Source organism: Tyto alba, unplaced genomic scaffold (assembly GCF_018691265.1).
Source record: "Tyto alba isolate M040663 unplaced genomic scaffold, T.alba_DEE_v4.0 Super-Scaffold_11, whole genome shotgun sequence".
Taxonomy (NCBI): Eukaryota; Metazoa; Chordata; class Aves; order Strigiformes; family Tytonidae; genus Tyto; species Tyto alba.
Window position 1 is genome coordinate 5685453 of NW_024881273.1, and position 15789 is coordinate 5701241.

A 15789-nucleotide genomic window follows, 5' to 3' on the forward strand; every position below is an offset into this window, starting at 1 on the left:
AGATCAGAAGTCTCTCTTCATTCAGTCACAATTTTAAAATTCTTCTAAGCCAAGCAGTAGTTTGAGCAACTGCTCTGACCACTGCTGGTGCTTTGGGGAAATTTGTAAATTTTCTAGTAGAAAAATGTAAAACTTGGGACTATGTGTGTTAATCATATTCCATAGCTTGTGCTAGTATGTGCCTTATAAGGTTATAAATTGCTGGGTTTTCTTTACACATTCAGGAACTTACTAACTCAGCAGTGAGGACCTGGATCATATTCAACTGCACCAAAATCAAATCTTGTCCTTATCCCCAAAGCCTCAGCTCTGGCTTAGGGAGCCTCTGTAGTCTTTTGGCCATCCCAGATCAAGCTGTGGCAGTTCCTCAGTTACTATCACAATTAGGTTGTTTTGCAGGAGTGAGAATACTTGAGGGGTTCACTCACGGGTTGGTAAACTTGAGGTAATTTCCAAAATAGAAATGTAGTCACAGGCACAGAAAGTTTTATCTCTCTGTAGCTTATTTTCCCTTTACATGAATCTAAGCTAACCAAATATTTGCTAAAACCCCTGTTACTTAATGAGAAATTTTGCAATCTGGTTACCTAGTGTCAGTGTCTTGACAAGTGGTCATCAGATGTGTGTAGCAGTGAGGAACTCGGTCATCTTCTCAGCATCTGTGAAGTCCAGTGTGGGTCACAGCACACCCAGCCTGCAAGCAAGAACACACAGAGCTCCAGGCATGGGCTATTTACGAAATCAGAGGTTTTCTGTGGTCCTGACAAGCTTATCTAACTAGAGAGGGTTAGCAGCACTGATCCTCTCCCCTCCTGGTTTTCTTAACGCAGCTGTGAGGTGTTAGCTCCTTGAGCTGCATCTTGCTTGCTAGAGAGCTGCCAAGAATGACAGTGGTTTGATGTTTTTTTGCTTAAGGATTTTGATGTTGACTGCTATGCCCAGAGAAGGTTGTCTGGTGGAAGCCACTCCTATGGGGGGGAATCTCCTCGCCTCTCGCCATGCAGTAGCATCGGCAAACTCAGCAAGTCTGACGAGCAACTCTCCTCTCTGGACCGCGACAGCGGTCAGTGCTCTCGCAACACAAGCTGTGAAACGTTAGGTAAGCAGGGGGTTGTCCAGGGATGCTGGAGTAGCCCCTTCACTCTTGTTTGGGAGCTGTCATAGCTGTGATGCAGAAGTAAATGGATTGCGCTTGCAACTGTCATCTTGCAGTTGCTGCAGGCGGTTCTGTGCAGAATTATATTCTGTCGGATGGGAAAAAGCCCAAGGGAATGTGTTTCCCTAGCTTTTGATGATTGTGTTCAAACTCAGTTCAGCTCTGAAGTGGAATGTTTTGTTGATTTCAGCCTTGTTGCAGAAATGACAGTCCTGGTAGACTAAAGTGATACTGTTTCTACACACCAGAAAAGAAAATAAAAATATAAATATGAAACATAAATAGTCTCTGCAATGATCTACCCACTGGCTTTTTATTTGTTTGCTAGTGTGAAGAAATAATGCTAAGAGTTTTATTAAGGCTGGATTTTACAGAAGGTGTAGCAGGATGGTCCCTGCTGCAAGGAATTACCACTCTGATTAAATGAATTGACTAATTAACTGATGGAATGGGAGGGGCACAACTGAGAAGGGCTAAACAGTCAAAGAGAGAAGCTAATGCATTGTTCTGTCCCTTCTGTTTAACCAGATCAATCAGATCACTATGATCCGGACTATGAGTTCCTGCAGCAGGACCTCTCCAACGCTGACCAGATACCTCAGCAGGTGCCAGGTATCCTCAGCCCGTTGCCAGAGTCCTTGGGTGAGTCTGGCTCCCCTTTCCACGGACATGCTTTCCAGCTCCCGCAGGGCAGCTCTCCTCCACTGGAATTTTGCAGCCTCTCGGGAGCAGCACAACCAACAGAGACTCCTCCAGCTTTACCAGAAAAGAAGAGGAGGAGCGCAGCCTCTCAGACTTCAGATAACTCAGGCTGCAGGGTGTCCTATGAGAGGCACCCTTCCCAATACGATAACATCTCAGAGGATGACATGCAGAGTGCAGCGTCAGTCCCATCAGTACCCTTCACACCCTTTGCTGCTGTTTTGCCTTTCCAGCAAGGAAACTCTTCAGCACCGGTTGAATTCATTGCTGACTTTGCCGCTCCAGATTCTAACAGTGACCCAGAGAAGCCACCACCTCTGCCAGAGAAGAAAAACAAACACAGTAAGCAAGTTCTTATATTTGGGGTTTACTTTTACCGTTCCCTTTCCTTGCGGTTGTCATGCTCCTGATGGCCACTAGATAATGGTCACCCCAAGGTAATGCCCTTGCTTATGTGAAGCTAAGTGTCAGAATTGTCCAGGCAGTGTCACAGGCATGGGAGGGGAGGTCAGTCCTTTGGGGGGCAGGGAGTGACACTTGGAGCCAGGAACAATTCAGGCTCAGGGGAGCTGGCATCATGTGGCATCCTTGTTACTGTAATGAGACCATTTTACTTCTCTGTTTACCTGAGTATGAGTCTTTGAGGCACTCTGCCTTGCAGATCTTCCTGGTTTATCCTCCCTTTTTATGTCCATTCCTTCCTTCCTGCCCCCCATTTTATGTATGTTTTCCCACTGCAGAAAAGAACTGGGTGCTCTCCAAGAGCTCAAAGGACTGCTCTTCTATCCAAAACCGAGCATTGCCAGAGCAGTTATTTGGCAACAGGAACACAGTCACCCACATAGCTGTGCAAGACAACACTATTAACCTAGTGTCCAGTACTGCTGTTTTGCTACGGGATCTCATTTCCTTTGGATGCCTAAGAATTTCCCACATCGTTAAAATGAGCAGCCTCTAAATGTGAAGGCTCACCATCCCCAGCCAGACTCCTGGCACACCAGTACCGACTGCAACACAAGCTCATGACCTTATTCTGATTTCCTTAATGTTCATGGCTGAAAACATATGAAACCTCTTGCCAAAAAAGCAGCCACATTGATCTGCCAAGGAAGGCTGTGTACTACTTAATGGGATCCAGCAGATGTTAGTTTACTAGTCACTGGCTTGCTTTGCAGATGTATGTTGCATGAGGAGGTAGCGTATACAAGATTTGGATCAACAGTGCTATGCTGTATGGCTGGCAGCCCAAGTGGAGAGCTGATTTAAAAGTACTGAGTCGGCCTTCTGACTCATTTCTGCAGTTTATAGTCTTTTCACTGAGAATAAGATGGAAGTGAGATCGGTGTGTCGTGTGTCAGGGTCAGTATTCTGTCCTTTCCTGTGGTAGTGTACTGAGCCAGTCACTTTTTTAAAAAAAGTGCATTGGCTAAAAGCGTTTCCATTATCACTAAGTGACTGGTCCACATTTGTAACCCTCTGGGATTTTACTCAGAGCACAAGGCTTGACCCACCTTTAAGTGGTCTTTTCATTCAGTGTCCCCACGCGCAGGAAATCACTTTTGACCCTCTCTGGTAAACAAGCAGTTGAAAGCTACTAAAAGCAGCTAAAAAGGAGCAGAGATGTTTGTAGACAACAGAAAGGAAATAAATGCTGGCACAGGGCATAGCCAAGGTTTTTTGTTATGGCTTGAGCTGTTCAAAATACCGGCCTGCAGTACCAGCTGCGAGGGGATGTGATACAGAGCCTCCTTACTGTAGGATCAGGGCCGTGTGGGCTCTGCATATTAATAACGAGGGCTGAGTCTGGGTGGTTTTACACTATGCAGACTGGGATGGATGCAGGGAAATGCACCTCTGTACACATAGGCAGCTTTAGTAGGGGGAGATGCCTGGGTGAATCTTGGGTAGCAGGCAATTTGACAGTTGGAAGAGAGACCCGGGCTGTTTGCTTTTCTCTTTAAGCCCCATGTCTTTGTTTTCTGTTATCGTATGAGATGTCGAGGAGTTACTCAAAAACAATTTTAAAAGCTATCTTCTCAGTTATTGCCCATGCACGCTTCTAACGTCAACACCAAGGCCTTGTATGTGAATTTTCTTTGATGTTAGAATAGAGTTAATTGTCATCTGTCATCTGGCGCTATCAGCAGCTCTTGGAGTATTGATCAGATTGCATTGTTAGGAAAGGTAGAAGCTGCTACCTAATGTGTTGTCAGCTCTGATGGTTTGATAAAGCGTGCTTGCTGCAAAGCTTGTAGTAGTATCTGCACTGATACCTGACTGCTGTGGAGTTTTTAATAGCATTCATGTGACACTGAGAACTTGTTTTAGATTGTCTTTACTCCACAGTATATCACACCGCAGATCTGTGGTTGTTAGTTTTACTTTTATTTTCAACATTAAAAGGGCAGTAAAACATTACTCAGGCTGTATGGTAGCACCCAGGATTTTTTTGCCTGGAGGCTGATGAATGTAGATATTCTTGTGTAATCACATAGGTGAGGCAGTCCTGCTTCCACATCCCCAGCAAACTCCTGGGATCCGGAGGAGATGCATGAATTTATTAAAAAGATCTAGAGCTCACACAGATGGGACTTGGTTATAGTCCCTTTGTTGTGGATCATCTTTTGGTAGGTGGCAGGAAATGTTGCAGCAGAGACTTTGATGGTCTTTTTATTGGTAATATACAGCAAATCCAGCTTGAGTTAACCATGTGTATTGCTGTGAGCGGTGCTCAGAGGGACTTCCATGAGTTGACTGGTGTATAATTTAGACAGAAGAGTGAGAAGCCTTTTAGTCTGATATGAATTAGTTATTTTACTGTGCTGTAAGAGTACATGCTGCTGTGCTAAGGGCAAATTACTCCACACTTTTGCCTGAGCACCAACATTGTGCTCCTGCTGTATAAGACACAGACATGGTGCAGCTTCTGCCAGAGTCAGAAATAACAAGATCCTTCCCCCAAACAACTTGGAACCTAGTGGTGAGGCACTTATTCATGTTTCCCTCCCTGTCAGTGGGAACAAAATGCAGCCTGGTGCCCTGTAAGCAGCTGGTATTTAACTGCAGGAACCATGCTGAGGGCAGTCTGGGCTTAGCCAGCAGATAATGCGAGCTCTTCGAAAAACAGCTCTCCTCCCAGAGGTGACAGCAGACACTGGCTTATTTGACCTTGACTTCTCCACTGAGTTGATGTGTGGTATAGTTTAAGAATTTCCAATATTTTGGCTCTTACCCATGCGCACAAGTCTGTTGCGCTTGTGCAGGGCCAGTTGTAACACAGGCAGCTGACACAGTGCCAGGAGTTGGGCTACACCTACAGTGAGTCCTCTGCATCGGCTGCTACTATGCTTTGCCTCTATTGCAGATGTGCTGTGTTGCTGATAACCTTCTAGCAATTCCTTGCAGACTCTAACACCCACTAGTCTTGAGGGTGTTTTCCTGCCCAGAGGTCGCTTGCTGCTTTCTCTCCTCTCCTGCAGCTGAGCTCTGCCTCCAGGACCTGCGGCTGCTCTGCCCAGCTGCAGAGCACCAGCTGCAGGTGAGCTGGCTTGGGCACTGCTGGTGCACTCTGAGCATTACCTGTGACTTCTACCATGTGGGCAGAACTGGTGTGTGCTGGAAATCCCTGGGCTGCTTTCGCTCCTTCAGAAATGACAGCCAAGGCACTGCAAGCTGATTACCAGGAAGGTGTTCCTAGCCTCAGTCTGAGATTTTACGTGGTTTTTGTTTGGGTTTTTGTTTTTTTTTTTTGTTTCAAATATTTTCTGTCTGGGTTCAGAAGTGACATAAGCTGGGCATGTGGTGGGAGAGGTTTCTCTCTCACGCCTCCCTTCTGTCCCGGGGTGCTGCCTTGAGACTGTGTCACTCCACCCCGGTGGCTCACCATGGAGGTTGCGGCCCCCATCCCTCCCTCTGCACAGAATCGCTGCGGGATGTGCCTGATCTGAGCTGGTGATGTAATTTCCCATCTGCTTTTTAAACTTCTGTCTTGTTAAAAACCATAGCAGAGAGGGGAAGGGATGGAGGGAGAGGCAGGAAAGAAGACCATTTGCAAACAGCAACCTCAGGAGTGGTCCTGCTCCTTTATTTTCCTGTTCAAGATTGGCAGCATTTTAATGATGCCCATTTTAATTTGCGCTCTGCAGTCTCTACTCCTGAGCCAGGCTTATATTTCACCATCCCAACTGTTTTTCACTTCACCTAAAAACACAGAAGACAGAGTAGAAGCAGAGACATGCTTACCTGCCCTGGACTAGTTGTAACAAGCAAGTCAGGGGAGCTGCCATGACAATGGGATGCATTAGCCTCATAAAGAGCTGAGATAAAAGAGCTCTTCATTATTCCCTTGCAGATTGAGTTAAGGCTCTCAACAGCATTCAGGCTTACTACCTTGAGTTACAGTAATTTAATTTTACACAAGTGTCTGATGTGATACCCTTTTCGCCAACACTTCCTGAATTATAGTGTCATACAGATGTCTGAACCCAGGAACTTGCAGCTATCGATCGTGAATGTTGTCTTCAGGCCTGGGTGTTAAGTGAAACACCGTTTTTGTAGGTAACTCCACATAACAGGTTGGTCTGAATTTTGCAATGTCTGCAGCATTATACCAGGATTGCCAAGCCTGACTTCTTGGCTTTCGTCCTACTCAATTGATGAGCTCTCAAAATGTGGTCTTTTCCCTCAAGCCCTTGACCTCTACACTCCTCCGAGGAGTCTTGATCCTTAGTTCACTTTTGCTGCTAGAGAAATATCTTTCATAAGCCTTCTTTACATCTTATTCTCTGAAGTTGATCTATGATACCAAGGCATTTTCAGGGCATGGGTATTAATAGGACTACCTTAGTCAACTGAATTGCTGATATTTGAAAACAGTATTTTAGCAGTTTTGTATTTTCTACACCAAGATTTCTTCACCATGATTTCAAATAAGAATATTGCCAGAATGTGCTTCTCTTCACTGTTAGGATTTAGGCTGAAATTCACATGCAGGAGCAAATTTGATCCTGGCTTTAACGTGAGTGCCGACACCAGCAGATAAGTGAGCACAAACGCACGCCAACATGCATGTGCGTGCAGTTTGAAACCTCCGTCACACACCCTTCAAGAAAGAGAGGTCTGAACCAGCAAGGGTGACGACTTGCATCTGTGAAGACTTGCTAGGAAGGCAGGAGGGCAGCTGGGGGAGAAAGAGGAGCAAAACTTGGGGGTGTTTGAGGTCTGAATTTCAGCAATCTTGGCAGAGCCGTGCAGGAGCTGGCAGCGCTGTGGGACACGAACAGGTTGTCCACTGGCAGGACCGTGTGGGGTCACAGGACGGGAACAGCAGGTGTTACCGGTCAGGATTGAAATCCATCAGCTGAGGTTTCCTGCATTCCAATTGTCATGACCTTTCTTTTTTTTTTTTCTTTTTCTATTTTTTGGAGGAGGAATATCATTCAGTGAGAAGGGGAAGCTGCGTTAGCTGCACTTCTAAATGGAGTTTAAAATATTAGAGGAAATCTGAAAAAAGGTGCAAAAGACAGGTGCAAAGCGACTCCTTCCTGGCAACACATTTGCACGGCTGCATCCTGTTTGAAATAGGCTGGCCCGTAGGTCTGCGCTGGCAGGTGAACAGAGGACTTTGCCTTGCAACTAGTGTGGGAACCAGCTTCACGATGTGCATTGTGGTCGTTGTATTTATAGCTTTCACTGAAGTCATCCATTCATTTCATCTGTACAACTGAAATGCCAGCAGAAGATGAATAATTGCCACCTAATGACCAGATTTACAAAAACTGACAACTGCCAGTTTATTGGGAAGATTGCAGGAATGATCACAAAGTATCTTGTGCATGACAGCATATTTACAAAAAGGCCTTGGTTAGTCCTTTTTTATGTCACTTAAATACATCTGTTGCTGCTGTTCTCAGGTATAAAGAAAAGAGTTCTTCATTTATTTTACATTTATTAAGTACACTTCTTATCCTTAATTATTTGGGGGGTTTGCAGTAGTCTTCTGTGACACTGGGTGTCATTCTGCCCCTCCAAAACTAAAATATTGCAGCAGTAACTAATCCTCTGTCATAGCTGCATAGGCAGACCTGTGTGGGTTTTTTCATAGATTTTGGAAGGATATGGCACAGATGGAAAGATCCTCTAAATGATATTTGACACCATTTAATATTTCCATTGAGCCACATCTCAAAAAAGCTTTTGAATCAGTTGGATTTCAGAATTGGAGATGATAAGATGCTTTAAAAAGAGATGGGAGCAAAGGGTGTTGTGTTGGATCTGAGCTAAGGGATTAGGAAGGCATGGTCAGTGGCACTTTTAGAAAGTAAGTATCTTGTACCAGCAGTAGCATATAAATAGCTGAGGGAGAGGTACACCCAGTCTCACAGGTGGGTGTTCTCTGATAGCAGTTTTACCAGCTTGCTAGAATGGAGGAAGGCTGTAAGCCTCCTCATTCGAGAAATCTTGCTGACTACAGATAGGAGATTTATTATAGACACAAGAATTATTATAGATTAATTGTCAAGGTTTCATCTTTGTACAGGGTGATTTGTGCCTCCTAGAAAGCAAACTGAAGTTATTCTGGTTTGGTTGTTTTTTTTTTTTTTTTTGTGACTTTGTGCATTAGCTGTTGAGTAATATTCTCAAAATTGCTGTGGGTTACATGAGGAAGGGATGTGGGCTAAGCATCAGTGAATCAGACTTCTCAAGTAGCTGTTTGGAGACTTCACTGGTTCCTTAAACTGTTGTCAGATGTGTTTGTGGCCTGTGATCATGTTTGTTGTGCGCTGGCTTGCAGGTTGGGATATTCGGATCCTTTCCTGCAAGGTGGATGGCGACTGAGTGTGTGAGCTACCTGTGAACACAGCGCAGGTGCCTTGCTCCCAGCCTGCAGCAAAGCCCAACTGAGAGTGGCGTGGCCTTACTCTTATTTTATTTTGAGAATGAGCACCCTGCCTGCTTGTTGCAGCTGCAGCATGCGGACCAGAAGCAGCGAGTGTGACCTTTCTTTGCATTGCAGTGATGGCGTATATGCAGTTTGTGGAAGACTACTCAGAGCCACAGCCATCCATGTTCTACCAGACCCCTCAGAACGAGCACATCTACCAGCAGAAGAACAAGCACCTCATGGAAGTCTATGGGTTCAATGACTCCTTTATCAGCTTAGACCCATCTCAAGATCTGGCACCTCCTCCTGCTCTCCCACCCAAGCAGCGGCAGCTGGTGAGTGATGTCTGCAGTGCCCTCCCCAGCAGGGCACACCGGCCTCCCAGGAACAGCTCTGTTCTTGCTACTCCTGTTTCTGACAGGCTGCGGTGGTGGGAGGATGTCTCATTGGTGTCACCACATCATGCTCCTTGTCATCTTATTAACATGTTTTTAGGCATTTTGCATCATCGGCTTTGAGCTCCTTTCTAACCTCACATTCAGAATGTTCCCCATAAACTCTGAAAGTCCTAAAATGACCTAAAAATGAAACACTAGTCTTCCACATGGCATGGCTGAATCTGTGCCAGACTACAGGCTTGTGTAATGACAACTGCTTTGAAGATTTTGACACACTGGGCAACACAATTTTCAAGAGATTGCTGCACTTTTGTTCCCAATGCTGTTTTGAAACTTTTGTCAGGGATGCCACTAATAATAACCGTTTAAACATAATAACTGCTTTTATGGTTCAGTTTTTGCCAGAGCCACAGAACTCGGGTATAGCCATTATTTAACTCATGCGTGTTTTCTCCATATTAGTCCCCTTGTGTGATTCAGGGTTCTACCTGGTTTTCAGTGTTCTCCTGGCCCTCCCAGACTGCCAGCACAAAAAGGCACATCCACATGTGTATGTGTGTTGGGTGGTGGGTTTCACTATACAGCAAGTGCCATTTTCCACGTGGGGGATGAAATTCTGGCCTCAGTGATGGCAGCAGCAGTTTTGTTTCCAACTGGGAGCTGGGATTTTGTCCTATTTATTTTTAAGGGTCTTCCTTTCTTTTCTCCTTTTGTTTTTAACTCCAACCTTAGGGGTCTTGTTTATATTAATGATCTGATTTGCTCTATTAAAAAAAAAAAAAAGGCATATTTTGTGCTGATGTAGCTAACTTGAATTGGCCATGGCTTTAACAAAACAGGAGGAAATATGGAAACAGAGTCAAGGTTTTACCAACATGAAGGCGACTGTGACAATATTTCTTCATGTTATCTATGCTAAAGTTGGACTGGCCCAGGGTGTTACTTTTTAATCAAATGGGGAAAGCTACTGAGAACTCTGAATTTGGGGATTTGCATAACTACATTCCTGTGATGCAGGTAGGAGTCCTAAAAATATGAAGTAACATTTCCAGCTAAGCTAAACTGAGTATTATGCATTATTGCTTTGTGGGGATGAGATCTTAAACACCCATGTCCTTTGCAGGGACACTGAAGAGTTTACAGGACTCCTCTGAAGGATCAGGCAGTTCTCCAGAGTCTGTGGTCCCCTTGTCAGTGTGATCCTTGCACTGTCACTTGTACCTTGTAGTCCCTTGCCCTACCAACTCCTCCTCCTAGAAGCTACACTCTAGTGATAGTTCCCAGTGGTGACTTGGTCTACGCAGTCATGAGAGAGGGTGTGTAAAGCACAGATTTACTGTAGCCATTGTGCAGAAGGGAAATCCTGCTCCTTTTCTGAATTTGTTGGCTGAAGCAAAGCATTTCTTTGCTGCCCCTTAATCATTACCTGGGAAGCCAGGATGTCACTGGTTTGCCTGCTAGGCATTCTTATACTTTTTCAAGCTGATACCATCAAGGTGTTGCTTGCAGTTCCCCTGAAGCTGAGGTTTCTTCAAGTGCAGCCTCCCACCCTTGCCTTTGTTTATGGCTTATGCAACAAGCACTGTTGAATAAGAAGCCACCGGATTCTTGTTCTTCTGTCCCTGCTGCCAGGAGAGTTTCTGAAATAGCAAATCACATGAGCATCAGCTGCTATAGCAGTGGGCAAGTTTGGCTAGATAGACTCCTTGCTCAAATAATAATTGGGAAGTCCTTTCTTGTGCTCTGCAGACCTTATTTATAAAAGACTGTGTGTTATTCAACAAGTCAGAGCTGAGAAAGCCTAGATATACCTTAGCCTTCCTCAAGCTCCTTACTATAGGTGAATTTAGGAGAAATTTCTTAATAGCATTTGTTACTTAGTATACTAACTCCCTCTTGTGCAAACAATATATAATTTTGGATTGGACTGAAAAATGGCTGAACATCACTGTTACTGGTATCTCAGCAGTGCCAGTGAGGGCCCGTAGCTCACACTGGAGAGACTAAGTTCCCAGTCTGCAGGTTGCCACAAAAAGCAGTAGTCTGCAAGAATTGGCTGCTTAGCAGCCAGAAGCAAGACCCAGTTCCTCCTTTGGGCATCTGTCCACCACACCATGGGGAAGAAAGGGCGGCGAGGTACAGCTTGCCTCTCCCCGCAGCAGCTGTCCATGGGGGAACTGGAAGGGGGAGGTGGTAGTTTATTTTTAAGGGATTTGTGAAACAAAGAAGATTTGAACTGTGATTTTTGTCATGCCTCTTGAGCTTAAGAAGGGCATATTGGTGTGTCTGGCTCTGATGAACTGCATGAGTAGCTGTTTATTTAGCAAGCCATTATATGCATTGTTTTACAGTTAGCATTTCTTATCCTTTATTCATAGTCTTTTCTGTGCTCTCTTTCTTTGTGTCTTCTGTTTCTTGCTTTCTTCCCCTTCTTCAGCAGGCCTCCTATGCTGCCTCTTCTTTCTCTTCTGTCTCCTACTGTGTCCAGCAAACTAAAGTGCCCTTCACCCCCGAGGACACCGGTGCCACTCAGGGCCTCACTATGTCAGTCTCTAACTCCTTTCTCAACCGGCACAGCTCCTTTCCTGTGCATTCGGTGAGTTGCTCTCTGCGCTTTAACACATGTGCATATTTGTGTCGGTGAAACGCTTGTGTGCCAATTCTGTGCTTACACTCTCAGTTGCAGGTAAAGGTGAAGGTTCTTTAGGGGGGTTTTGAACTCATGTAGTAATAATCAGCCAGGTGAGAAAATCTGCGTGTAAATCTTACTAAATGAAGCAATGTGGCTTTCATTACTTCATAATACACACTGGTATTGGCATTTGTGGCGAGGCACTGGCAAAGGAGAGCTGGCCTGTGTGCCCGGGCACACTCCTTTGACCTACATGTTCTCCAGGCTGCATGATGGAGCTGCAAAGTCTTTTTGTCTAGCTGCATAGTGTCAGCGATGTGGATGAGTCAATTAAAGGCTGCTGTGTGAATCTGGCCTTTGGAGAAATAATGAGATGCTGTCCCCGAAATACATGGATTTAGTCAAATGTATGGAACAGTGGCTGCGACTCCTTAATTTTTTTTTTTTTTCTAGAAAATGACCTGTACCAGATCTTTCATCTCATATTTGCTTATCTGCTTCCCTTCATGTCTCTGTGGTCCCAAACAAGCTCAGCAAGCTTGTATGATTTTCTGACAAATGAATAGGGTTTTCTCTTCTACAGAACTTGTAAGCAGTCTGAAGAGAGAACAGCAGGAGGAGCTGAGAATTATTTAAATCAAAATAAGAATCATATTAGAGCACTGCTTAAATCTGTGATCAGCTGCTTAAATTAAGTAGTAGTAATAACAAAGTGTTAATATAATGAAATTAAATCTAACCATGGGATTCCACCAGCTCATCAGTATGGGGCTCGTTTGCATGTAAAACTCTGTGGTTATGCTCTGATTGCTGTGTGATGACAACTGAGAATAGGCTATTTTTTAACACTGACCTGGATGTTTAGTAAATTAGACTTCTTCTGGAAAAGAAGTTATCAGACAAGACTTGAGAAAATTCAGAAATGTTCAATTAGTTCAATATTAAATATTTGAAAATGGTATCTTTCCACTGTGCCACTGCTATCTTTCCATTTCAACACCTACTCTTTCTCTAAAAATTAGTGATAACCATGTGTCCGAAGAAGAAGAAAGCATTCAAGTGTTCCACAAGTATCAATGCTTCACAAGCAATGAATTAAAGTTTTTGTCTTCTGCTCGTGTGAGAGAGCAGTGTCATAGTTCTGCTGCACAGATAAAAAGGCTGAGGTGCAAAAAAGTTAGGGCTTGCATAAATTTGTGGTAAACAGTTTTAAAATACGAAATAATGGAAAAGTTCTGAGTTGTACAGCTCTCTTGTTTGACAGTGATCCTTGCAAGCAAAACACAAAACTGCAAAACTAGCTAAAAGCACTTGACTGTTTTTACTTTAATTGAGAGGCTATAAATATCATATTATAATGTTCTAAAAATATGTGGGCACTTCCATTTAAAAAAGCATCCTGGCTGGATTAAATGGTTACTACCTACTTAATTGTTCTGACCTGTTCTCATCTTGCTTTGTGCTGCGTTATTGTGAATATATTATTTTATGAAATGTTAAAACTTCATTAAAAAATCCTTACTTGTTTTTGCAAGGATTTGGTATGAGGAAAATAAATGGCTGGAGCATCAAGAACAATGAGAACAATTAGACAGCGCACTGTCAAATGCGCAGAGGAAATAAGCTGAATTTAAAATGGTGGTTTTTCCATTAATGCCTTTAAATTATGATAATCTTATAGTTGCTTATGACTCTAGCTGGTCTATTTTTTCACAGGCAAAAATGAGATTTTCACTATGACAGTGCTTCTCTGTCTCTGAGCTGCAAAATACCATGTCCTTACACGCATCATAGTTGACCCATGTAATACCATAACCATGGTTTATCCCATTTTCCCTATCCCTAATAAGACAGAGATGTGAAACAGCTGTCAAGGTTTGGATCATTCCCAGAGCGACACCCTGCATTTCGGCACTAAGAAGGACCAGAGCCCCTCTTGCAATCTGCTCCTGAGCACTGACTGGAAAGACCGTGTCGTTTCATGCAAGGGATGCCACGAGCTGCTTCAGTAACACTTTAAGCACGTCACTCTGCTCCTCTTATTCTCATGTTTTCATTTTTCCTGTCTCACCAGAGCAGGGCCACTCAAGTGAGCACAGTGGTGAACAATAAATCTGTTAAAAAACAAGCGTTAGCTTTCCTCTAGCTCCAGCAAGGGAGTTAATGCTAGGGAGAGCCCACCTCCCTGGGTGAGAGGAGAGTTAATGCTAGGGAGAGTTGGCCTCTTGTGTACCCAAATATCAGTGGTGATTATCAAATCTCTTAGAATTATATGTCTCCTACATTAATCATTATCCATTCTGTACAGGAAGCAAAAACCTCCTTAGATCAATACCAGGAAGTCAGAGCTGATAAACGAAATGGCTGTCCATTGACCCAACGTGAGCAATGCATTGCAGGTTTGCCAAGCGTAGCTGATTTTCAGAAAGTGCCCTCTGCTTTTTTTCCTTCCCTGGAGACTGGCCTGGGGTGGACAGCAGGAGTCAGTCCCGGAGGGAAGACCTGGCCCTGTACCCATCTGTTCACATGCAGACAGCAGGAAAGCTGAGCTTACCCCATGTTTCGGATATTAGCCTATTAGATCTGTGCTCCAAGTGAAGGACTAGTGTCTCACTACCTGTTTAAGGGGCTTGAAAAAGAGTGTTTTCAGAAAGTGTTTTGAAGCAAAAAAAGAGGTGAAGTTGTTCAGAGCATCTTTACTCTTTTTAATGTATGAATTTATTTTCTAGAACTCATTTCTTTCCAATCAGCGCTGCAGACGCTGCTGCAGTCCAGAAGCCACCACTGCACTGGTCTGTCAACCCACTAATCGCGCTTTTCCCTTCTGTGCAGGAAATTGTGTCAGAAGTAATAGCTTTTACTGGAGAGAGGCAGATCTTGAGCAACTGGATCAAACCTCATGGGTTTGGCAAGTTGAGCTTGTTTTGTACTGAGTCTGATTCGTGTCTGGCCTCTGTGCCAGCAAAGGGTCGTGTTTGTAGTGTGGGCTGACACTGTAAAGAACTGCAGCATCTTATTCCCCATCCCATGCACAGCTCAGCTGTTAAATCCCACATTGGTGGGACAGCTGGACTGTACTGTCAAGAATCATTCCAGGGTTTCCTATCTCTCTTGAAAGTACTTTCTGTTGCTAAACAGTGAGAAAGGAGGGATGCAGTAAGAAAACATCATTGGTGACCGTTGATAGTAGTTTTTCTCTAGCTGATTGCCTCCCTCCCTTCTGGTGAAGACAGAAGTACTGTCCTTTGGATTATTAACTCCTTGTGCTGTTTGACTGGAAATGGGTAGACAGGTATACGAACAGCAGGAATCAAATCTTGAAATTTCATTACTTCCTGGCAGCTGGGGAACTCAGGACTGATAGAGGAAATCAATCCGGTGACAAGCTCTACTGCTGTCTATCAGCATATTTTCCACCAAAGACTGCAGAAGGTCTTGCATTCAGTTACAGCTAGGAAGCTTTTCCTTGCTGAAACAAGGGACACGGTTGTTTCTCTGAGGCATGTACATGCCGTTAGTGGGAAATTTGGCTGCACCCTCCACTATGGAGAAACAAACTTGCCTTCCTCAAACTGCTGGTTTTTCTTTTTAATTAAGAAACATTTCCAGTAATTTTCTAGAAACCAAATTGGCTGTTGGATTCCAGTGGAAGGCACAAGTGATTTCCTTATGGAAGCTCCGGTTCAGCGCTTCTGTTCTCACATGTTCCCACTGATCTTGAGCAAATTGAGCAAGCGCACAGCAAATTCACAGCAACTGTTTTTCTTTCTTGTGTGTGTGCTAACGTATGCTCAGGAAAAGGAAAGTCGGGTAAGTATTTAAAGATGCGCACAATGCAGACATGTGCATCGCATGTTTTCCCCGCCTCACCCCGGTTCGTGTTGCTCACTTCCAGTCTGCAGCACACGCTGCAGCTCTGGCCCTCAGCAGAGACTGAGCTGGTTTGATTCATATGGTGGTCTGATGGTGGGAGCCACGGTCAAACCAGGAGTGGGAGATCATAGTGTGTGAGCTCGTT

The 15789-nt window shown here is 44.3% G+C and overlaps 1 protein-coding gene across 8 annotated transcripts in view; it reads left to right on the forward strand.

The window, feature by feature from the left end:
* Positions 1 to 15789, forward strand: part of RAPGEF1 (Rap guanine nucleotide exchange factor 1) — an 89770-nt gene that overhangs the window by 49710 nt on the left and 24271 nt on the right. For 4 of the 8 annotated variants that reach the window (XM_033011982.2, XM_033011981.2, XM_033011985.2 and 1 more), the window contains 4 exons: positions 916 to 1099; positions 1685 to 2200; positions 8874 to 9076; positions 11577 to 11735. In XM_033011982.2, coding sequence (XP_032867873.2) covers positions 916 to 1099; positions 1685 to 2200; positions 8874 to 9076; positions 11577 to 11735 — 1062 coding nt within the window. The remainder of the gene's footprint in view (positions 1 to 915; positions 1100 to 1684; positions 2201 to 8873; positions 9077 to 11576; positions 11736 to 15789) is intronic. The other 4 variants (XM_033011984.2, XM_033011986.2, XM_033011987.2 and 1 more) reach the window with 2 other exon arrangements.